The 22,554-nt window shown below is 61.5% G+C and overlaps 3 protein-coding genes across 14 annotated transcripts in view; 1 reads left to right on the top strand and 2 right to left on the bottom strand.

The window, feature by feature from the left end:
• Positions 1 to 1,339: 1,339 nt before the first annotated feature.
• Chrm4 (cholinergic receptor muscarinic 4) lies at positions 1,340 to 8,834 on the top strand. The gene is made up of 2 exons (XM_021639350.2): positions 1,340 to 1,710; positions 6,287 to 8,834. The coding sequence occupies exon 2, from the start codon at positions 6,558 to 6,560 to the stop codon at positions 7,992 to 7,994; it is 1,437 nt and encodes a 478-aa protein (XP_021495025.1). The 5' UTR covers positions 1,340 to 1,710; positions 6,287 to 6,557; the 3' UTR covers positions 7,995 to 8,834.
• A 295-nt stretch (positions 8,835 to 9,129) lies between these two features.
• Mdk (midkine) lies at positions 9,130 to 11,921 on the bottom strand. Of its 2 annotated transcripts, none has more exons than XM_060371654.1 (5): positions 11,204 to 11,921; positions 10,627 to 10,703; positions 10,306 to 10,473; positions 10,046 to 10,207; positions 9,130 to 9,438 (listed from the first exon to the last, which is right to left on the bottom strand). In XM_060371654.1, exons 2-5 carry the CDS (start codon positions 10,700 to 10,702, stop codon positions 9,413 to 9,415), a joined length of 432 nt encoding a protein of 143 aa, XP_060227637.1. In that variant the 5' UTR covers position 10,703; positions 11,204 to 11,921; the 3' UTR covers positions 9,130 to 9,412. The 2 variants fall into 2 exon arrangements, with proteins under 2 accessions (XP_060227637.1, XP_021495013.1); XM_021639338.2 differs by lacking the exon at positions 11,204 to 11,921 and adding an exon at positions 10,962 to 11,065.
• Positions 11,922 to 12,055: 134 nt separating this feature from the next.
• Positions 12,056 to 22,554, bottom strand: part of Dgkz (diacylglycerol kinase zeta) — a 42,006-nt gene continuing 31,507 nt past the window's right edge. For 4 of the 11 annotated variants that reach the window (XM_060371651.1, XM_060371652.1, XM_060371653.1 and 1 more), the window contains exons 4-32: positions 22,431 to 22,508; positions 21,366 to 21,422; positions 20,971 to 21,039; positions 20,112 to 20,183; positions 19,906 to 20,022; positions 19,717 to 19,788; positions 19,347 to 19,442; positions 19,034 to 19,116; positions 18,877 to 18,937; positions 18,677 to 18,790; positions 18,450 to 18,590; positions 17,854 to 17,932; positions 17,648 to 17,703; positions 17,480 to 17,542; positions 17,249 to 17,322; positions 17,055 to 17,166; positions 16,556 to 16,755; positions 16,250 to 16,350; positions 16,070 to 16,149; positions 15,911 to 15,980; positions 15,729 to 15,769; positions 14,986 to 15,125; positions 14,407 to 14,517; positions 14,262 to 14,293; positions 13,956 to 13,999; positions 13,337 to 13,457; positions 13,234 to 13,267; positions 12,944 to 13,043; positions 12,056 to 12,748 (exon numbers count right to left, since the gene is read on the bottom strand). In XM_060371651.1, coding sequence (XP_060227634.1) covers positions 12,632 to 12,748; positions 12,944 to 13,043; positions 13,234 to 13,267; positions 13,337 to 13,457; positions 13,956 to 13,999; positions 14,262 to 14,293; positions 14,407 to 14,517; positions 14,986 to 15,125; positions 15,729 to 15,769; positions 15,911 to 15,980; positions 16,070 to 16,149; positions 16,250 to 16,350; positions 16,556 to 16,755; positions 17,055 to 17,166; positions 17,249 to 17,322; positions 17,480 to 17,542; positions 17,648 to 17,703; positions 17,854 to 17,932; positions 18,450 to 18,590; positions 18,677 to 18,790; positions 18,877 to 18,937; positions 19,034 to 19,116; positions 19,347 to 19,442; positions 19,717 to 19,788; positions 19,906 to 20,022; positions 20,112 to 20,183; positions 20,971 to 21,039; positions 21,366 to 21,422; positions 22,431 to 22,508 — 2,535 coding nt within the window. In that variant the 3' untranslated portion in view covers positions 12,056 to 12,631. The remainder of the gene's footprint in view (positions 12,749 to 12,943; positions 13,044 to 13,233; positions 13,268 to 13,336; positions 13,458 to 13,955; positions 14,000 to 14,261; positions 14,294 to 14,406; positions 14,518 to 14,985; positions 15,126 to 15,728; positions 15,770 to 15,910; positions 15,981 to 16,069; positions 16,150 to 16,249; positions 16,351 to 16,555; positions 16,756 to 17,054; positions 17,167 to 17,248; positions 17,323 to 17,479; positions 17,543 to 17,647; positions 17,704 to 17,853; positions 17,933 to 18,449; positions 18,591 to 18,676; positions 18,791 to 18,876; positions 18,938 to 19,033; positions 19,117 to 19,346; positions 19,443 to 19,716; positions 19,789 to 19,905; positions 20,023 to 20,111; positions 20,184 to 20,970; positions 21,040 to 21,365; positions 21,423 to 22,430; positions 22,509 to 22,554) is intronic. The other 7 variants (XM_021639319.2, XM_021639322.2, XM_021639317.2 and 4 more) reach the window with 3 other exon arrangements.

Raw genomic sequence — 22,554 nt, 5'->3', positions numbered from 1 at the left:
CGGAGATCCAGTTAGACCAGAGAGAGCAGAGAGACTAGACTAGTTGCAGTTCAGCTTTCCAGCGTTCATCTGTGCGCTCTGAGGTGGGTGAGGTGCAGGCCCCAGTCTCGCAGACTGGATTAGTTTTGCCTGTGGTTGAAGGCATTTCTATATTCTGGAACCTCCTGTCCTTAGCAAGCCTGGATGCCCTGTGCCCTTATGTGACTAACATTCTGGCCTCTCCCATACACACAACAGTGTCCTGGGAGCATCCCGCTCCTGACCCCAGGGAGAAGATATATTAAAATGGAAGATCTATGTCATGAGTCAACTGAGCCTTTCATCTGTGAAATGGGGGGAGAACAGTTTTTTCAGCTTATGAGGCTCATGGGAGAGCAAAGCACCCATGGAAGGAAAGATGGCTTCTTGAACTAGTCCACCTATCCAATTCTAGCCAGAGTCTGACCAGAGCTGACCTCGGGTTCCTCCTGGGCGTGGAGAAGCCTGCTCTAGGAGCCCTCTCTCACGGGCTCAGCTCCCCACCCATTCTCTATTGAAAGGTCCCTCGGTGCTCTGTTTGTACCGCCACAGCCACCACACCCCCTAGGGACTCCTCGTAGGTAAAGGAGAGGCGGGACTCAGGCAGTTTTTCCAAGAAAAGGAGTCGGCAGGCTTCAGCTTAATCAGCTGTTGACACTCGAGAAGCTTTGTGCTCAGAGTCCAACCCTGGCTGGCCCAGATCAAGGAGAGCAAGCTCGGCCGGCCAAGGCCCCGGTGGCTCTGTCCGAGGTGCTGAACCCGCCTACTTCAGGCCTAGCCTGGTACTGCCGCCGGAGGTCTGGGAGAGCCGGCCCGCGCTCGGGGTCTGCTCTGTCCCAGGTGACCTTGGGCACCTGGCCTCCCCTCGCAGGCAGCGGTGAACATCTCTGTGCTGCGGCTGTGGGAGGCTCTCGTTTTCTTCGGCCTCGGGGATAGTGCACGTCCTCTCTTGCCAGGCCCCGACGGCAACAGCCCTTCGGCTGCCCGGCCTACGACAGGCAGCTCTCTGCCCCGACAGAACCACGTCGGCCGAATCCGCCCGGCCGCGCACCCTCTCCTGTTGGGGCCAAACCCTCAAAACCGCCGTTTGCTTAAACCGTGAGCGGGACAACAAAAGGGCTACAGCCACCGAGAAGCGCGAACACACTTCGGGGTCCGGAGTGCGTGGTTTAGGGCGGAGGTGGGGCGCGTCGCCAGACTTGGCCGCCTGGTTCCTCCCCAGCCCGCGAGGGGGCGCCTTGTCCCCATGACAACGCGGACAGCCCCTACCCCACCCCCCGGAGGACTGCGCCCGCGGCTAATCCCCGCCAGAGACGGTGGGCCGTGCCCGCGGCGCCGGAGTTCGGAGGCGCCGGCCGTCCCCCGGGAAGGGTGCGCGCGGCCAGGGTGTCCGGGGCTCCAGGTGGTGACCCCCCGAGCGCGTCGCCGCTGGGTGACCGGCCCCGGGCGGGCGGTGCGTCCCCACCACGATTGGCTGCTTCCCTGTGACATCACGCGGCTCGGGGAAAAGTGCGAGCGTGAGCGCGAGTCGGAGCCACAGCGCCGGGAGCCGCAGGCGAAGCAGGGGCCGCCCCTCGGCACCCCGTCCCCGCCCCCGGCCCGCCGCCCGGCGGCCACCCCGCGGACCCCCGGGGCCTCCCGGCCTGGCCCGCCGTCTGTCCGGCGCCAGCGGAAGCGGGACCGAAGCGGCGGGTGAGTAACTCCGCGGCCGCGCGGGGGCGGGGGGCTCCCGGGCAGGACGGGGACGCGGGGCTCCCCGGGACGCTCCGAGGGTCCCCGGAGCTGGGTCCGGCTGGAACGGGCTTCCAAACCCCCTCGAGGGCGCAAGCGCGGGGCGGAAGAGGCGGAGAGCGAGCCGGGGCGGGAGGGACCCCCCCCCTGGAAGCGGGGTCCCGCGTCCCTGCAAGGCTCCTCCAGGTGGAACCCCTGGAGATCGGGGGGCGCTCAGAGGCCGGGGGGCGGGAGAGCACGCGCCCGCGGCCCCCACCCCGAGGCAGGCTGCCGTCGGGTCAGGACCCGCACACCCTCACTCCCTCGGCCGCCTGCCCTGCTGGGCGCCGGGGGCGGCGGCCCCGAAGCGCCCCTTTTCCCGCTCAGCTCCCTGCCCTCCCTGCCCTCCTCGGCCCCCCGGAGCGCCCGCACGCCCTCGCCGGTGGAGTCCTCTGTCCGCGACCTTGAGCCCCGACGGAAGGCACCCCTGTCCTCTCCCGCCACCCTTCCCCTCCTCCGGGACTAGCCCTCGCCTTTAGCCACCCGAGGAAGCCCGGGCCCCGGGCCCCCTCCTCCCGGCTGGCCGAGGGAGTGTGGGGCGCCGCGACTTGGCCTGCCATCCTGCACCCCTCTCCCCTCTCCCGAACGACCGAGGCTTCTGGCCGCCTCGGGGACGGAAGATCCGGGGGCCGCGGCTCCCCTAAGTGATCGACTAATGATCGAACCCCCGGCCCACGGGCCACCCCACGGGCGCCCAGAGCACCCCTTCCCCGGCTCGCCCCCCGGCAGAGGAAGGGGCCGGAGGACCCGGGGAAGCGCGGTGCCCACGCCCAGGCAGGCTACGGGAGCTGCGTCCCTGGGGGTTGACGGGAGGGCGGGGCATCCGAGAGCCTTGGCCCATTCGCCCGGGACCCAGACGCCGGGGAGAGCGACCCCAGGGTGAGCCCCGGGGCGGTCCCGGAGGGGTGCCCGAGCCCACCGCCCGCTCTCGGCGCCTGCTGGGGCTGGCGGGGCTGGGCAGGGCCTCTCCGGCGGGCGCGGGGTGGAAAGTGAAGGAGAAACAAGCACGCGCTCCGGACCCAAGCCTCGACCCGGCTCCCCGCCCGGCGCTTCTGCCCTCCCCGAGGTGCCCCGAGCCCAGCCCGGTGACCCTCACGCCCCGTCTGGGCGACTGTCGCACAAGTCAGTCCAGGGCCGGGAGCCTGCGCTCCCGGGTCTCGAGGGAACGCAGACAGGAGGGCCGGGTGGTCCGGCCGCTCCGAAAAAACGGTCCCAAACCAGGGTTTCCTCGCGGCTCGGATTTCCACCTTTCCCCAGCCCTTAGCCCCAGCCGCAGGCCGGGAGCCCCACCCCCACCCCGCCCCGGGTCATTCCCGCCGCGGGCGCCGGCTGGGACCGGCCGTTCGCCGACGGGCTAGCCTGAGCCCCCGGCACAGAAGTTCGCCGCTGCAGCCCCCCCGGCCAGATGCCAGGGCCGGGCCGTGGCAATCTCGGGCAGGCACACACATGCGCACGCACGTGTCCGCACGGCGCTGGCATGCTCAGGCGCTCGGAGGCGCGCCGGTGGCCAGGCCCGGTGGTGCTCCCCGGTAGCCGCGCGTGCACACACGCACACACACATGCACACACATACACGCACCCCGCACCCGCCCTCCCGGCCTACGCGTTCCTTGACGGGCGCAGCTGGAATCCCAGCGCCCCAAAGTTTTTGGTCCTCGACGCCCTGCCCGAACCCAAGGAAGCTCTGTGGCCCCCGGGGGCCGCGGGGCCGGCGTCGCGCCCCTCCCCTGGCTCCCTGCCCCTGACTCTCCCCTGTCTTCGCGGTTGGCGCCGGGACTCGGGCCCGTGAGTGAGCGGCGGCCTCCGGCTCGGGGTCGGAGCCGGCACCCGGGGGCCGACAGTGCCATCTAGCGGCGCGGAGCGTGCACGCCAGGCCCGCGGCGGTCCGCCTGGCCGGATCCCGGCTGGGCCGGGTTCAGGGGGAAGCCGAGCCCCGCGGCTCCTGCGGTCTGAACATCTGAAGGCCAGATCGCCGAGGCCCGGAAAGAAAGCTGGGACCGAGTTGAGAAAAAGCGAGTGTTGCCCAGTGCGCATCTGGCCAGGACCCCGGGGACCCCAGCCCACCCACCATTCGCTGGTCGCTCGCGGGTCTAAGGCTGTTTCTCGGTCCCAGGAGGACAGAAGGTCAAAGCCAAGTTGAGGGAGCTGAACGGACCGTGAGGGTTCCACACCTAAGATGCGGGGAGGGAGGGGGGCATGGGTGCTCATCCTGACCCACCCTTTCTTCCAGACTGGATGGCTTTCATCCAGTCCGTTAGCACTGCGCGGTTTGCTGGATGAGGACCCTTGGCCCTGTAAAACGAGGCCACCCGGAGCCCTCGCCGCTTCCGGCTGCCATGGGCGTTAAACCTGCTGGAGGAAAAGCTCCCGACACTCAAGAAAGAAGAGAGGCTGTGTTTTCCTCTCGCTCACATCTTGGTTACCCCTTCTTCCCCCTCCCCACCTTCCTATCCTGCTCCTTGCTGCCCGTGTTCTGGCCCTGAGGGACTCCAGTGAGGCTTTCCTCGGTTCGTGCTAGCGGCTCCCCTGCTGGTTTCCCCCTGTCCCTGCCGGCGGGGGTCCGGGAAGAGGTAGGCTGGCTGCTGGGTGCTACCACCCCGCCAGCTCAGAGGCTGGGCTCGAGGCTCCGTTCTGGAGCTGAACTGTCGCTGCGGAGGCTCTCGGAAGGACTGGCCTGTCTCTTGCGTGTGACTCCTTGGGTGACCTTGGAGATATCCTTAGCCCCCCCTTCCTCCTGGCCTCCTTTGACCCGGGGATTTAGAGCAAGAGAACTTGGCTTTGACGCCAGAAGGCAGGGTTTTGTGTCTGCTGAGGCCGGGCTGGGGGCGCTGAAGCCAAGTTTGGCGTGTGTCTGCAGCCCCCAGTGCCCTTTCCACTTGGAGGGCGAGCTGGGGCGCTAACCGGATCCCCTAGCTGGTCAAAGGCTTCGGCAGGGCCAGAGCCTCTGTTTTGTAAACTGGGAACTAGTTCCCAGAGGGCAGATGGCTCTCCTCGGGCTGCGCAGCCGGCAGGACCTCGCTGGCCTCCTCTTGAACACAGGCTTGGTGCCTCTTTTTCCACAGCAGGCTGCTGTACCGTCTCTTCCTCTTACACACACACACACACACACACACACACACACACACAGCGCACGCAGATGCACAGAACTGCGTATACGACCTGCGTGTGGCTGAGATGGGGCCTGTGTGCGTATGTGGAATGCTTGTGTGTTGGCGGGTGTGAAGGAGGCTGGGCTGAGCGGCTGCCCTGGCACAGCATGCTGGGCGTGGGCCCCCCTCACATGTATGGGAGAGGAAGGGGAGGAGGAGAGCTGAAGGGAGCCTGGTGGGGAGGAAGGCATACTCAGGGGAGGGGCCTTGTTGGGCCTCAGCTGGGTCGTCCTCTCAGGGGCTGGCTGTAGGTTCCCTCTGAGGTAAATCCCTCGTCTTTTGGCTCCACACGGGAACTCGAACCAGCCTTGGTTCTTGGGAAATCAGACCCTTCCTCAGCTGCTCAGTCTTTTAGGCTTTTGGTTTCTTTGCTGGGAGCTGACAGCCCGTAGCTGCCCCTGTGTTGTCCACTGAGCTTCTTGAGTCCCCTCACTATTCCTTTTCCTCTTTCTCTTCCTCCTTCAGGTGTCCCCAATCCCACCTCAGCTCCTCTGCTCCCTTGAATGACCTCCCTAGCCCTTAGACCCATCAGGTCCCATGTCTTAGCTCTAGGACCTCTTTCCCTGCTGCCCCAATGCACTCCACCAGCCACAAGGAAACATGGAACATTATCTGTTTAGTAACACCTCTGTGCCTGTGTCCTCAGCATCTGCCTCGGGTTTGCTGTGAGGTTACAGCAAGCTAACACTACAGACACAGAATGCAGGGATTTAGTGGACAGTCAGTGCTAGTTGCTAACGCGTCATCATCATCATTCCTTCAGCGTAGGGACAGGAGAACAAGTCTCCATCTCCCTTGGTGATATTTGGTTAAGAAATGCCCAAGCGGCTGGCTATGGTGGCGCGTGCCTTTACTTCCAGAGGAGGGCAGTTTGAGGCCAGCCTGGTCTATATGACCTTCTCTCAGAAAAGAAAGAGGGAAAAGTGAAAAAAAGAAAAAGAAAGGAAGGAAGACAGCAAAGAAATGAGCGCGTGGGACTGACGATGTGGGTAGGACATATCGACGGACCATGGGCATAGCCTTGGGCACCCAAGAAGGAGGGGTTGAAGAGTGACATGCCTGACTGGGCGAATGAACGAACACTTTCTCTGCTGCCCGCCTTCAGGGACCTCTCCTCACGCCACCCCTTGCTTCCCTCGGCTCCATCTACACTGGCTTCTATCCCTGTCTCTGGGCCTTTGCCCTATGTCAGCCATTTGCCACAGCTCTTCAGAAGGTGGTGGCCTCCCCGTCATCACCCAGCAAGCGAGAGCCCTTCTATCTTCGGACTCACTGCCTTTACCCTCCTGCCGCCCTGATTTCTGCCCAGCGGTTCCCCCACTCACATCTTTCTCTCTCCCCCAAACTAGATTCTCCATTCTGAGATGAGGACCACGTGTGTGTCATTCACTTCCGTGAGCTCAGCCCCGAGCTAACGCCAGAGGTGGAGGCCCTCGGTGGTGCCTGTTCAGTGAGCGCAAACCGAGGAACGGTGGCGCAGAGCGCCCTGACGTTTTCCTGGATGAAAGCCCTCCCGCCGCAGTGGCCGCCGTCGCCCTCCGCCTGAAGCCCCGTCCTCTTCGACAACTCACTCCTCCCCTGTCTCCTTCCTCCCCCAGCCCCCGCCCACCGGGACCCAGCATGGCCAACTTCACCCCTGTCAATGGCAGCGCGGGCAATCAGTCTGTGCGCCTGGTCACGGCCACCCACAACCACCTGGAGACGGTGGAGATGGTGTTCATCGCCACAGTGACTGGCTCGCTGAGCCTGGTGACGGTCGTGGGTAATATCCTGGTGATGTTGTCCATCAAGGTCAACAGGCAGCTGCAGACGGTCAACAACTACTTCCTGTTCAGCCTGGCCTGCGCGGATCTCATCATCGGGGCCTTCTCCATGAACCTCTACACCTTGTACATCATCAAGGGCTACTGGCCCCTGGGTGCGGTGGTCTGTGACCTGTGGCTGGCCCTGGACTACGTCGTGAGCAACGCGTCCGTCATGAACCTCCTCATCATCAGCTTCGACCGCTACTTCTGCGTCACCAAACCCCTCACCTACCCCGCCCGCCGCACCACCAAGATGGCGGGCCTCATGATCGCAGCCGCCTGGGTCCTGTCCTTTGTGCTCTGGGCCCCTGCCATCCTGTTCTGGCAGTTTGTGGTGGGCAAGAGGACGGTGCCGGATAACCAGTGCTTCATCCAGTTCTTGTCCAACCCGGCCGTGACCTTCGGCACAGCCATTGCTGCCTTCTACCTGCCCGTGGTCATCATGACGGTGCTGTACATTCACATCTCGCTGGCCAGCCGCAGCCGAGTGCACAAGCATCGACCCGAGGGCCCCAAGGAGAAGAAGGCCAAGACCCTGGCTTTCCTCAAGAGCCCCCTGATGAAGCCCAGCATCAAGAAGCCTCCACCAGGGGGCGCCTCTCGGGAGGAGCTGCGCAACGGGAAGCTGGAGGAGGCCCCTCCGCCCGCCCTGCCCCCGCCCCCACGCCCCGTGGCCGACAAGGACACCTCCAACGAGTCCAGCTCGGGCAGTGCTACCCAGAACACCAAGGAACGGCCGCCCACGGAGCTGTCCACCACCGAGGCCACCACACCCGCGCTGGCCGCCCCCGCCCTGCAGCCGCGAACCCTCAACCCTGCCTCCAAATGGTCTAAGATTCAAATCGTAACCAAGCAGACGGGCAACGAGTGCGTGACGGCCATCGAGATTGTCCCCGCCACGCCAGCCGGCATGCGCCCAGCCGCCAACGTGGCCCGGAAGTTCGCCAGCATCGCCCGCAACCAGGTGCGCAAGAAGAGGCAGATGGCGGCCCGGGAGCGCAAGGTGACCCGGACCATCTTTGCCATCCTGCTGGCCTTCATCCTCACCTGGACGCCCTACAACGTCATGGTCCTGGTGAACACCTTCTGCCAGAGCTGCATCCCGGACCGGGTGTGGTCCATCGGCTACTGGCTCTGTTACGTCAACAGCACCATCAACCCCGCCTGCTACGCGCTCTGCAACGCCACTTTCAAAAAGACCTTCCGGCACCTCCTGCTGTGCCAGTACCGGAACATCGGCACGGCCAGGTAGGCCTCGCGCGTGCCCTGGGAGGTGCTGGTGTCAGGAGTGTGCCCCGGGGGACCGCAGGGCTCGCCCGCTGCGGAAGAGAGAGTAGGCGGCCCCCCCCCCTCGCTCTGAGTTCGCATCCGCCACGAAGGGAACAGGTCTCCTAGCGAGGCACGACGGGGCTCATCGCTGTGCGGGGAGAGATCTCTGCCGACGCCCAGGAGGCGCGGCCTGGGCATGGTCTGGACTGGCACCGCCTGGCCCCCGTCGGTCACCTCGCCTCGGAGAGATGGGGGACAATGGCTGGAGGGGGCAGCTGCCCCCTCGAGGCCGACCACAGGCCGGCGGACGCATGAATGGAGCAGAGAGCCCGGGAGCGTCTTGAGAGGAGCCAGAGGAGCCAGGCCTGGAAGGGTGGGGCCCCGTCGTGCCGGCTGTCCTGCAATCGGTGCTTTCCGCCTCCCTGCACCCCGACCCCGCATGTAGGCTCGGCCCTTCCCCCGCCCCCCCAGCCCCACTCCAGGCCGAGGCATTTCCCTGTCCTCGTTGTTCAGCTCTGGGTGGGAAGCAGGGCCCAGGGCCCTCGGCGCTTCCCTCCCTTCCCTGGCCAAGTCATAACTGGATGGGGCAACTGGGGGGTCATGCTAGGCCGAGAGCCGACTCCAGGGGACTGAGTCAAATCGTGATCTTATTGTCAAGAGCCTCCACGCCCCACCCCAGGCCACACGATTTAGGTGGACAGCGCTCTCCTCTTTCTCTGGGCGAAGGGAGGTTCTGGGCCCGAGGGAAGGAGGGCCATGGTGAGGAACTTGGTCATCCGTGCAGGCTTCCTCATCTCTCCCCGGCCAGAACCTTCCAGACTGGCAGCAGCCCGGACCAAGAAAGGCTCTTGGTGGGGTGAGGCAGAGTTCGAGTTGAGTCACCGAGGTTCTCTTCCCTACCCCCAGCCCTGTGGTCCCTGGGAGAGATGGCACCCAGGTGGCCCTGGAAGACATTTTTGTAAATGTTCTGCTCTTCCCATGAGCTGTTGGGAGCACTTCCTACAGAACCCTCAACTCCCGTCAGTTCCCCAACCCCTTCCCCCCCCCAACAAAGCTCCATGGTGAACTCCCTGGGAAGGGGCTTTTATATATTAAAAAAAGAGAAGCTTTTATTGGAAAAAAAAAGTGAGTTCATTTTATTCATTTCTTAGTAACAGGTATGAGGGTGGGGGGGAACAGAGGGGGGCTGGGAATCAGATCCCTCTGTGGGGAGGCTCAAGCGTCCCAGAATCCCTTGTCCCTCCCCACTTAGGGCACTTGGTGTGGGTGTGAGGGGGCAGGGGCAGGGAGTGATTGACAGGAAGAGAAAAGGCACTGGTGCGTGGTTATCTTGGGCCCCGTGGGAGAGGAGGGCTCCTTTCAGGCCCCAGGCAGGGCCGAAGGTTCACCGGCCTCCGGACATCAGTCCTTTCCTTTCCCTTTCTTGGCTGCAGAACAAGAAAGAAACGCATTAGTACTTTAGGGGACTCATACTCAGGTCCATGAGGGAGAGGAAATCCTGCCCCCTAGCGGTGTCTGGTCAGTCAACCTGAGCGCGGTGGGAAAGGGCAGCCATTGTGATGCCAAGCCTTTCTCATTGCCCCAACTCTTCGCCCCCTCACCCCCTTTTTAAGAGGCAGAGTCCCGATGCGCGGCCGCGAACTCACGGCGGTCCTACTGCCTCAGGCCGGAAGCACTGCTCTGACAAGCAGGAGCCACCGGCTTTCAGCTGGGTCTCATCTGGGGCCAGAGCACGTCTAAGTCCCTCACCTGGGAAGGGGCCACACCGACCCCTGCCCGAGAGGCCTGCCTAGCCGCTGTGGGCACCGTGAACTCTGACCCCGCCCCACCCTCCCCAGGTAACAAAGACCGTTTTCCAGGCGCTGGGATGGGATGAGCCAACAACCAGACTGGTTTCTGCTGGGGCAGGGGGAGGGCTCAGCGCCTCCTGAGGGCCGCCCCCCCCCCCGGACCGGCCCCCTGCCAGCTCCGAGGCCGCGGCGCGGCGATGCCACAGTCTCCGGTCCGGTCCCCAACCCAGCCACAGGCACTGACCTTTGGTCTTCGACTTGGTCTTGGAGGCGCAGGGCTTGGTCACGCGGATGGTCTCCTGGCACTGGGCATTGTAGCGCGCCTTCTTGAGGGTGCCCTGGCGGGCCTTGGTGCCCGTGCTCCCGTCACACGCCCCCCAGCTCTCGAACTTGTATTTGCAGTCGGCTGAGGGGAGAGATGGCAGGGCTGCGGCCACCGTCCGGCGCCCAGGCTTCCCCGAGGCCACCCCCTCGGCTTTCCAGCCCTCCCGCGCCCCGCCGCACCTCCAAACTCCTTCTTCCAGTTGCAAGGCACCCTGCAGTGGACGCGCTGGGTCTGGGCCCCGCAGCTGCCCTCGCGGAAACCCACGCCGCAGTCCTTGCTGCTGGGCGTGCACGGCCCCCAGGTCCACTCCGCGCACTCGCCCCCCGCGCCGCCTTTCTTCACCTTGTCTGCGGGGCGCAAGGGGCAGAGTTAGGGCCGCAGCCTGGCCGTCATCGGACCCCCGGCGGGACCTGCGCCCCGGGTGGGCCGGCCGCACCTGGCCGCCCCCACCTGGCCGCCCCCACCTGGCCTTTCACTCTGAGCCCGCCCCAGCCCATCACCTTTCTTCTTGGCCACCGCGGACGCGAGCGCCAGGAGGGCGAGGAGGGCGAGGAGAAGGAAGCCTCGGTGCTGCATCCTGGGGGAGAAGCCCGGGTTAGGGTTCCCGCCTCTGCTCCTCCCCGCCGGGGACCGCGGGGCGACCTCCCACCCCGACGGGCTCGACCCACTTCCCAGGCCCCAAAGGGTCCGACCGACGACGAGGGGGCGACGGGGGTGGGGGGAGGACTTAGAGCCGCTCTCCCGGGGCTCCGCGCACACCCCCCGCCCCCGCCCCAGCCCCCTCGGTGGGCGACAGCCCGAAGGGACCGAGGCCACCACCGCTGCGTGCGCTCACTCGCTCACTGCCCGCGCGCGACGCTTCGCTCCCTCCCGCCACGGCCTGTCCCGCTAAGGCTGCAAGCGGCCCCTTTTGTCTCCAGAACCGGTCTGAGCCGGTCACATGGGCCCCCGCCCCTCCCCCATAGGAGGACCCGCCCCACCCCCTCCCCTTAAACCCGCACCCTCCCCAGACCCCCTAGTCCCCGCCTCCGCTCCCTCCCCTTGCGGAGCCAGGACTCCCGCGCCGGTGCCCCTCACCTCTGATCTCTGGGGCTCCGGGGCCCTGGGGCTCCGTCCTGCCTGCGCACTCCGGGCTCGGGTCCCCTTGCGGGTTCTGGAGTCTCGGCGCTCTACCCCCTCCCGCCTGGCCCTTCCCAGGTCTGGGCCCGGCTCCTGTCCCCTCGCGCAGCCCAGACAGCTCTCAGGTCACCGCATCGCTGGTGCACCGCGGGCTCTGCAGTCCGCCGTGGTGCCACAGGCCGGGCGGCCTCTGCACCCACCTCCCTTCCCTTCGAGGCCTGGCTCACCGCCGTCTTGGTTTTGATCAGTTCACTCAGAGGAACTCTGATGTGTCGGGGAGGAGGGTACCCAGGACCCCAACTGGCTCAGGGTGAGCAAGGCTCGAGTGAACCCTTTTCTAGTGCAGGTTTGAGGGAGGGAAGGGCGCTGGGGGGAGGGGGAGCGGGCAGGCCTGAGTTTGGTAAATCTCGTAGCTGACAGGCCTGAGAAGTTCCAGACCTGGCTTCCCTGGAGGTGATAACCGCCCACCCCTGACCCTGGGGTCTCACGCTCACCTCAACCAGAACCCAGTACAAGCCAAGGGGCGGGGACTGCTCGGGGCACAGGGCCAATGGCCTAAGAACCCCTGCCCGGCCCCCGCCCTACCTCTAAACTTTCATTGTTACCATCCCAGCAGGAGCGGGAAGCGGAGGAAATCAGCTCCGCCCCTAGCCCTCTGAGCCTGAACCCCTAGGCAGAGGTCAGGAACCGGGCAGACCCTTCCCAGTTAGGGACCCCTAAAGGTCGGAGACGGTCGTGGCCATTCCTGACTCCAAGGATACACTGTTGCTAATCAGAGACCGCCACCACCACAAGAAAATAGAAAACAAGAAAGGAAAAAAACTTCACTTTACTGAGTCACACCCAGCTGTAAACAAGCCACCGTGGGGGCCCACCCCCACCCCAGGCCATACAGTCCGAAATGAAATGACTGGGTACATGACTCCGGAGGGTCATCGGGGAAGGTGCCAAGCAGGGCATCGGGCAAGTGAATACAGCAGGCTCTTGAGATTCTGAGAGGCCCAGGGTGGGTGGGTCAAGAGAGAAGGGGCAGGCACCCAGAAGCCTCCAGCCCGCAGGACCAGGTGGCTTGCGAACATCCTGCTGAGAGCAGTCCTTGACGCTGAGCTCCGTCCAGCCCTTCCATCTGCTGTGGGGAAGGGGAGGCTGCCCCTGAAGGGACCCTGCCAGCCTAGCCTGTTTCCTGTGCCCCATGAAACCAGGGACAGGTCAGAGTCCAGCTCCTTGAGAGTCCAGCCCTACTGAGCGTCTTCTCAGGGGGTGGCACGGGGCTCCTTCCCTGGGCAGGGTCCCCCCATAGCCGCCTGACAGGAATGTGGCAGTGAGGTGGCCAAGGAGAGCTCTCGTCCTCTGGTAGTGTCCCTCGTTGATCCATGGTCCCCTTAACTACACAGCCGTCTCCTGGTCCTCTCGCTGGATCATCTGGTAATGCTGTCTGTTTTCCAGGTAGGCAGCTAGCTCTGTGTCTTGAGCCTTCTCAGCTCGCTGCCGGGGAGTGTCGCCCTGGAGAACGGTGGAAGGGCCCCAAGGCCTTAGGGGAGGGCAGGCGCCTGAGGGGCCAGGGTACCCTCAGAGGTCACAAGGTTCCCGGAGGCTCAGGTTTCTCAGGGCCGCACTGCGGGCTTGGAAGAGCTTCAGATTCCTGGTCCTGCTCCCGAGTTTGGGACTGGGTGGATTTTGCCCTGCCAGGCAACTCACCTGGGGGTCTGTCTTCATGAGGGAGGCCCCAGCTTCCACAATGTAGTGGCAGATGGTGCGCTGGCCCAGGGAGGCGGCCTGGTGCAGACAGGTCTCCCCGCTGGGGAGGGAGGAGGGGCGGTTAGACACTGCCAGTCCTCCCGACAGCCATTACAATGGGCAGGGGTTTGGGGAGAAGGGGAGGGTGCCCCATGCTGGCCAGAAAGGGTTCTTGGGCTCTGAGTGACCAAATGCTTAGGATCAAAGGAAGGTGGTTTTCGGGGGAACTAGCCTCTGTCCCAGATACTCACTTCTCCTCCACAGCATCAAGGATCTCTGGTGGCGCTGTAGAAGGGAAGGGCACTAAGCCTGGCAGGCCCCCTTCCTCCCACCCAGCCCGGGAGCACAGCTTACCATTGTCCAGCAGATAGCGGACCACCTCCTTACTACCAGTGCTGACTGCGTGATGCAAGAGTGTTCGGCTCTGCTGGTCCCTGTGCATGAGGTCACCTCCTGCCCGGTGTAGCTCCTGGAGCTGAGGACAATGGGCAGGACAGAGCAGGGCTGGATTTCCCTCCCTCTGCAAGCTGGGACCCAGGCACAGTTACTCCCAGGCACCGCTGAGGGTTTTTTGGTTTTGGTTTTTTTTTTTTTTTGTGGTTTGGCTATGAAGTCTTGGTTGTCGTAGAACTCGCTATGTAGAGCAGGCTGGCCTCTGCCTCCTGAGTGCTGGGATTAAAGACGTGTGCCCCCATACCTGGCTTCTGAGGGTCTCTTTGGAGTGTCATTAGACACAAATCTTTCATCATCCTGTGGGTGAGGGACTCCCCCCAAATGCACAGCCAACCAAGCCTTGTAGTTCCTTTCAGCCTGGCCGCCTTCCCAGGGCAGGGGACAGGCAGAATGGGTGAAGTAGCCCCTAGTAAGGAGCCATCTGGCCAGGGCAACCCGGTGGAGGACCAGCTGACGAGGACAAGCATCTAAGACCTCCCCAGGTGAGGCTACGGGCCGGGCCGAGAGCTCTGACTAGTACCTTGCAGAAGTCATTCCTCTTGGCAGCTTCAATCAGCTCTTCACCTGCACAGAATATCTGTCCATCAGACCCTGAGGTCAGCGGCCTGGGGATGGGTTGGTGTGTGAGCAATGTGTGTGGTGATGTCCTACTGGCCACAGCAGATGCCTGCTGGGGCACATCTGTCAGTGGCTGGACTTGTACAGGAAAGTGATCACGCGGGACTCGATGGCTATGCTTGCCAGCTATGTGAACCCTGACCCCCGCTGAGCCTCACACATACGGCCAGGTAAAGGATGTGTTGGGGCCATGGGGAAGAGAGCTCACCTTGAGGCGGTGCGGCATCCCCCTGCAGTGACCTACAAACAGAACAAGGTGAGATGTGACCCAGCTCAGCCCAGCTGGCCTCCTTCCCTGCTCCCAACCATGGTGGCCTTCATTTTTTCAAGTTTATTGAGTGCCTACTGCGCACCGCACACTGTGGGGTACAAGCAGGGAGCTAGATAGATGAGACTTTGGCCTTGTCGGGCTCACATCCAAGCTCAGACACCAGCCAAACAATGAATGAGAAATCTTGGAAGCGCTGTTAAAACACAAAGGGGCAGTGTGAGCAAGCAGCTGTGGGCACTTCCCAGCCTTCAGGCGGCATGCCTGGGAAAGATCCCTCTGAGGGGGAAACGCCGAGCTAAAACAGGTGTCTGAGGAGGGACAAGTGTGAGGTAGCAAGGGCAGGAGTCCAGAGGATGGCCGGGACCTCAGGGAACCTGGGCTGAAGCACTGTGGAGAGGAACAGGGAAGGCAGCAGAGCTCTTAGCGGACAGGAGGCTCAGAATGGAGGGGTTTCTGAGAAAGAGGCCTGTTTGGACCTGCACTTTCAGGCCTGGAGCAGCAGAATGCGGAGGGGAGGAGTGCTCAGATGGTGGAGCATCACAGTGGAGGGACAGAGCCTGGTGCTCCTGAGCCCTCATGATGTGGCTAAGGGTGGAAATTCCAAGCCTGCCAGCAGACAGGATTTAAAGCCAGGGGAGTGGCGGGGGGGTCTTCGACTCACCCGGGTGTCAAGGAGCAGGGGGAAGCAGGGAGTGGGGAGGTAGGGGTGGGAAGGTCAGGCCGGGCTGATGCCCCCAGCAGCTCAGGGTCTAGGATATAAATCTCGTCCTGGGCAATCTCCGTCACATAGTTGAGGTGCTCCTGTGGGAGGAGGGGTTAGAACTGAGGGTCAGTGCCAGAGACAAGGCCCTTAGTTCCCAGTGATGGGGGTGGGGCTTAGGGGCAGGAAGCAGGAGAGGCAGCAGATCTAGAGAAGTCCCACTCAGAGCACAACCATCAGGGAGCAAGGGGATGGCGAGGAAGGAGGGTAACGCTTCTCCCTACCCCTTATTTTCCATGATCTTTTTGAATACTGGAAACCACCTTTGTTTCCATGTGCTTCTCCTGGTCCCTGGTCCCTGTGTGTGGCTTTCACCAGCCCAACAACCACTCCTCACTGCCACGCCAGGTGACCTACCCCTGGCTATTTTCCTCTGCTTCCCTGGATAGCACAGTGCTTCCAGGCATCCTTCCACCCACCTAGAAAGCCTTTTCTGGGTATGCCAGCTTTTTCTGTTGGCGCCATCCCTGTGCGTTCCAGGAGGGTGGGGGCATGTGAGCCACAGCCACAGGCATGTGAGTATATTATGGCCATAAGGCTGTGGTGAGCATGCTTGGCATGTGCGGCTAATCCCGAGGCTTGCCAACAGAGCTGAGTGTGTGGGGTGCAGAAACTTGTGGATGCAGAAGGCCCACAAGGCTTACCTGGGCCCTGTCGATCCTGTAGAAGCGGCTGGCAGTGGTGGCTATGAAAGAGATGGCTGGCTAAGGATGCGGACCGTCCTTACCCCAGCCCAAGTCTTCTGTTGCTCAACCCAGGTTCCCCAAAGGAGGCCTGGCAGGACAGCCCAGGACTGCCTAGAACTGACTCTTGAAGGCACACTCACCATCCAGGAAACACCACTTGGAGGATAGTTGGTGGCATGTCAGGGACTTGGCCCCAGCGCCATCAGGCTCCTGTTGAGAGAGAAGCAAAGGTCAGGATGAGCCACAGCTGGGCTGGGAAGGAAGCTTGGGCGCCCCCACCTCTTCCTGCTCCCAGTTACCTGCTGGAGTCTCTCGATGTGGGCGCGGCAGAGCTCTAGGTCGCTGTCTCCAGGGACCACCACAGTGCCCAGAGGCACAGCTGGAGGACAGAGAGGTCCTTCAGCTGCTAGCTCCACGGCGTGCTGCATGCCTGCAGGCAGCCCAGCAGCTGGTCCCCTCCCCGCCCTGCCGCCACTCACAGGCTTCCTTGAGCTGCTCCTTGTCGTAGTGCAGGGCCTCATAGTCGTGCATACTGACCCTGCTCACCTGGATCCTTAGCTGCTCAGGAACTGGCTGCTGACTGTAGAGAGGGGACGACGACAGGGAACTCAGCACGAGTCCCGCCTAGAATACCAACCCGCAGGTCGGCACCTGGCCAGGTGCCTCCCCTCCCTGAGCCATTCAGCCAGACTACGAGTCCCCCTCTGCAGGTCAGGAAACCAAAGCTCAGGCAGAGCGGCCCCTGGCTCCAGGCCACCGGACGTCGTGGCTAGCACGGGACCTACTCGCTGTGCAGTGGGGCGGCACTCCGGCGCTTGGCCTTCTGCACCATAGTGGCCTGGTTGCGCAGGGCGATCCGGATGCGTGACGCTGCGAGCTTGCAGGGCTCGCCGTCCACCTGCACGGGGATGGCCTTGGCAGTGGTGAGCAGAACCTCTCGGCACTGGGTCAGGCGCTCGCCATGCCCACCCACCTGCAGCGCTGCCTGTGGGCACAGGGTGCTCAGGTCAGACGGGCGGGGCGAACTCTGTGATGAGAGAGACACACGGGAGGGCACCCCAGACAGAAGGCGGGATGGAGGGACAGAGGCCCTGAAGACTCCCTTCGCAGATGGGAAGCAGAGTGCCCTCCCTCCATCAAGGGGAAGGAGGTTGAGAGTCACTGTCCAGCTGAAGAACAGAGGACACGGAGCCTAAGGCCAGAGAGAGGAGCTGAGGTGACCAGGCTACGCTGGCCAGTGAAGGGAAGGATAGAGACAGCTCAGGACGAGGCCCCCTCGCTCACCAAGGATGTCATGGTGAAGCCAATGACCTCGAGGTAGCCATCATCATGCCGCTGAGGCTCAAAGTCATGGTGCTCTCCAGGGTGGCCCCAGGGCATGGTGCCTGCACAGTACCTAAGGGGAGGACAGCAGATGGGCTGCGGCATGCGCTCAGCGGGGTGGCCCAGCAGGGCCCACAGGAGCCTCCCTTTCTCACCTGGGGATGTTCAGAAAAACGATGCACTGGGGTTTCAGGTCCTGAATCTTGGGGGTTAGGTCCGTTCCATCACACTGGACACAGGGAATGTTGGGAACACATGTACCAGGTGCACCCCTCCCGCTGCCCCTCCCCCACTGCACCAGGGGCACGCCTTCTACTGGGCCTCCCCCACCATGTACTGGGTGAGCCCTTCCCTCTGGGCCCTCAGGGAGTGTCAGCCCTCCTCACCACCACTCGGATGTGTTTGGCTAAGTCCTTGGAGCTGCCCATCAGGAAGTCAGAGAAGGCCGTCTGTGGGAGAGAGGCTGTCATCATCTCGTGACACAGGCCTTCCCCCACCACTGTCACATGACTCCTGTGACCTGTACACAGGAGGCTGGCTGGCCCCAGACTTACCCCAGCATAGAACATCTTGTTCCGAAAGCGGCTGTTGAACTTCTCTGGGTTGGCTTCTGGGTAGAGACAAGGGTGGTGACATCAGTCAACCTGCTGCTGCTTCCCAGGTTGGGCTTAGGAGCTAGGTCTGGCCCTCCTTAGGATACTCCTGAACCTTCCATGCCTGCCCTGGCATCCCAGGGCTCCCTCAGCAGGAGGATGCTAACCTCGAGACTCATGAAACTCCAGGGTGACGTGGGCATCAAAGCCCAGACTGAAGTAGTTGTTGAAGACATCCAGGGGCAGCTAGAAAAATGGCAAGGGGTAGACATGAGGGAGGTGATTAGCAGCCACTACGCCTTTTCAGTTCATCTCCTTTTTGAGGCCTTTGTGTCAAGTAAACAGTGTGCCAAAGCTTCCACCAGCTACCCCTGCAGCACGGCTTGGGAGGCCCTGCTCTTCCAGCTGGGGAAGGGAGGGCAGCTTCTTGGAGGACCTGCTGAGTCCTTACAGCACTGTGTCCCCACATGCCATAGACTGCACCATGTCCAGGAATAGGAACTCAAGCATTGCCACTGCTTAGAACATAGCCTGGCACCCTGGAGAGCCTCACCAAGCATGTGCCAGGAGGCTGACTAAGAAACCAGCTTTTAGTGGGTACCGTTATTCTCCTGAGACAGAAAGAAGCTGAAATGTGAAGGACTAGAAACTCAACACAACTCCAGGACCAGGAAATAGGTATGTCGAGTCAGGCCACGTGCTTGAGAATTCCAGGCTCATGAACACCCCTCCCCCCAACGCCCAGCAGTTCTGGCTGACCTACCCGGTCGGTGGCTCCATCATCTCGTTCCTCAGGTCCTGCCTCAGGGTTGGGCTCAGCTCGGAGGTCCCAGCGGTCCAGCTGTACCACATTCCCCTCCTCTACATGGGAAAGGATCTTTGACACAGGCTCATCTGTGTAACCCTGGTGGAAGGAGGCTGAGACTGAGCTTTCCCTGTGGTCAAAGGATACCTCTCCTGCCTGGCAACCCTGTTCTAAAGTGCACTTACCCCACCCCAGTTGAGGGTTCGGGCCAGGTCATTGCCAGTGCCCAGGGGCAGGATGGCCACAGGGGGCGGTGGTTTTAAGCGCAGCTGGTCCAGGGTGGAGAGAATCCAGCCAACCTGGAGGAGTGCGGAGCAAAGTGGGTCAGCCAGGCCTGAGATGGAGGAGCAGTGCAGCAGGCATGAGCCCCCCTCCAGGAACTCACCGTGCCATCACCCCCGCAAGCCAGAATCCTCAAATTATGTACTTTTCGGTACATTTCCAGTCTGGGCCAAGGGAGGATGTGAATAGTTAGAGACATGTGCCAGAGCCAGAGCCCAGCGAGCTCCTAGGGGCCCCCAAAGACCCTGTAGAGCACTCACGCTTCCCTGGGTCCTCCCTGGCTCAGGTCAAAGACTTGTCGAGGATTCAGATACCACAGGAAAGACTGGATGATCTTAGCGCCCTGCAGGGACAGTGAGAGGATAGGGACAGGTATCGGGGCACACAGAGGGGTCACAGTTGTGGGAGCCAGCTACAATAAAAGGTGAGATGGGACAGGGTCTTCTCAGGGTCCCTGGGGAAGCAAGGTAGGGGCTGAAGCCCAAAATGCTGGCTGAGAGCAAGCTCGGGGAGGAGGGTTTAGTGCCAGCCGGCCCCCTGCTTGTGGCTCTCCGTGGGTAAGCTCGAAGTTACCTGGTTGCCCCCACTCTTGGGGTTCACAAACACCAGCAGGGGCTTCATGAGGGGGGATGGGGTAGGCCTGATGATGAAGGGTCTCCAGCGGCCTTCCTGGGAGACAGAGAGCCTTGACTGTGCTTTCCTGCCCTGGACACCCTAGCTTACACCCTTCCCAGCATCCCCTGCCACAAGAGCACACCCTCATGTATCTGACCTTTCATACCCTGTTCACAAGGATCAGGAAGGCTGATCTCCCACCACCTCAGAGTCCCACAGCCCAACCTGAGTTAGTACAGTTCAAATTGGCTGTATGGTCCCAAGGTCCTGAATAGAGAAGATTCACCTCCCCAGTTCCTGGTCCTAGCCCTCTCCTCCCAGTTCTAACCTCAGGTCCTTTCTTGCTGGATCTCCTCTTAAAGGATGCTCTCTTCTTCTTCTTGCTGGCCTTGAGGGTGTTCTGCAAAGGCATGCAGGGTGTGGTGACAAGGCGTGGCTGGCGGCCCCGTGAGGAGGTGCTGAGGGTGGAGGGAGGGCTGAGGATGGAGGGAGGGCTGAGGGTGGAGGAAGGGCTCACCTGGGGCCTCCGGGCCCTCAGGATCCAGGTGGGCGGGATGACCACAGCTGCATGCACGCCCAGGGAGCAGGGCTCCTCGATCTGCTGCAGCATGAAGCAGGACACCTTGCTGTGGTACTAGAAGACAGCCATGGGCAAAGCTGAGCTGGGCCAGCGGAAGCCTGGGGGCCCAGCGATACCCAGCACAGGCTCACAGGGCCGCTTACCGCCTGCTTGCACCAGGAGCAGCTGATGGCCACGATCTCCTTGCTGTGGAAGGTGAACTTCTGCTGGAAGCCCTGAAGGAGGACAGGGTGGCTAGCACACAGGGTGGCCTGGCAGAGCCCCACCATGCTGCTGCCCACCTCTCCTTACCCAGGAAGACTAAACGCATTTCTAAAATGCTATAAACCAAGCCCCGAGGGCAGGAAGGCTTAGCTAGGAGCCCATGAACGCTGTAGCTGACTACAAAGTGCTGAGCGTGTGTTCTGGAGATCCGCCTAGCCCGGGTTTCCTTCCTGCCCCCAGATCTCGATAGGGCCCATGAAAGTTCTGTGTTGCCTTCTTACTGTACCATCACAGCTGTGTCCTGTCCACAGATCATTATCGGGGGCTACTGAGTGTAGGGCACAGAAAAAAAAATGGAGGAATGAGCCCCTGCATTCTTGAGACCCTGTCCTACTGAGGGAGAAAGGCGACAGGCAAAGAAAGCAGGCAACAACTTCTCAGCACCACTACTCTGCGGGGAAGATGTCCTGAGAGCGCACAGCCACTGTCCTCAGGAGGCAGGGAGCCTGCTGTCTAGCCCAGGACATCATGCACAACACTCCCTAAGTAACTACTCAATTAATGAATGAAAAGTCAATAGAATTCTCAAAAAGTTCCTTGGAAGTTCAAAGGCCAGATACCCCAAATCAGAAGATAATAATCTTCCCCCTCCTCCTTAACTCAAAGACCAAGGACAGCTTGGGGGCTGACTGAATGACAGCAAAACTGAGACTCCACTCCGGAGCTGTTGTCAGCGTCCACACTGCTCACAGGACCGGCAAGCAGCGTGTAGTTAGTGTCGTCACGCAGGGCCCTTACCTTCCCACAGTGCCGACACTTGCCATCCTGGCGTCGCCTGTGGACCCAGTGGTGTCTTACGAAGGTTGGCTGGGGGAGGAGAGAAAGGTCATGGGAATGGGTGAGGAGCTGGACAGGTTGCAGCCCTGAACTGAGGCCATAGGAAGCTGCCTGTAGTCCTTGTAGTGAGATAAGAGGGACTGTAGTCTTTTCTCCATGGCCTGGAGGGAAGGTTGAACCCCTTAATGTAAACGTGGAACCCTACCTATCTGCAGACAGGATGGCTGACTTTCCCTTTGGGTGACCCCAGAACCCCAGCCTAGAAGCTGAGCCCCCAGGTGGCACCCCTGGGCACTGCAGGGGATGCCTTAGGAGCCTGGGCCTCCCTGCTCCTCACTGCTGCCCTGCACACTTACCTCACGAACATTCCTGGAGCCTGATTCACGGAAGGATGGCTTACAGCGGAAATTGATCTGTGAAACATTGCGGTGACCACCAAAATGTCAGAGCCTTCTTTTGGACAGGATCACCTAGAGTCTCTCTCGCTCGCTCGCTCTCATACATACATACACACAAATGAGAAACACAGAGAGACACACACATACACAGAGAGAGAGAGACAGAGAGAACAAACACTCTGGCTGTCCTGGAATTCTGTACATAACTCAGACTGGCTTTAAACTTGAGATCACCTAGCCTTCTAAGCGCAGGGATTACAGGCATGCCCCACTATGCCCAGTGTGAGATACATTTCTACATTTCTTTGCTTCAGTCTCAGAAGGGTCACAGGAAAGCCTCACTGTAAATTCAGCGGCTGGAGAAATCGGCCCAAACCAGTCTTGCTCAGGGCATTTCTACTCTTTAAGACATTGCCACATGATGGCCTGGACTTCTGCAGGCAAAGGAGCTCCCATTTCCCATACCAGGCCTCTTCTCTGTCTTGACTGCCTCTCTGTTCTGGCACTGTCCTTTCCTTCCACAGACATGCTTGGAAGATGGTCTTTTGGAAAGATCTTTACAGAGGTGGAGAGTGTGGAACACAGATGGGCACAGTCACAGCTGAGCATTGTGGTGCCAGGAAGTTTGACAGTTTTTTTTATTTTTTCATTTTCTAGATCTGGGGATTGAACTAGGCACTGGATAAGGCTATTGCTATGTCCCCGGTCCACACGGCCTCTTCTGAATGTTGGAGGCGATAAAATGGCATGCTGCCTGTTACCTGTTAATTCGTGCCGTCAGGGCATATTCAGTGAGCCTCACTTTTAGGCCATGCTCATTCTAAAGAACAAGGTGCGAAAGCTAACAATGGGAAGAGGGGTTTCAGTGCAGGCACTTGACTCAGATGCTTGTACCTGTGCTTGCTAGGTCATGCCTGGAGAGCTGAGCCGATGTGCCATGTGTGTGCATGGAGACACGCGAGTGTTTATCAGAAATTTAGCGTCCCGAGCAGAGGGCACAAAAAGCCAAGCGGCCACACGCACCTTCTCCAGCTGTTCGATGCATGGGGTATGCACCACGATCTTGCAGGCTGCACACTTTCTTCTGGGCACTGACTTCTGCTGCAGGACAGAAGGAGGGGAGGCCCTGAGACACCAACCACCCAAA

Source organism: Meriones unguiculatus, chromosome 18 (assembly GCF_030254825.1).
Source record: "Meriones unguiculatus strain TT.TT164.6M chromosome 18, Bangor_MerUng_6.1, whole genome shotgun sequence".
Classification (NCBI taxonomy): Eukaryota; Metazoa; Chordata; class Mammalia; order Rodentia; family Muridae; genus Meriones; species Meriones unguiculatus.
This window is presented reverse-complemented; position numbering and strand designations above follow the sequence as displayed.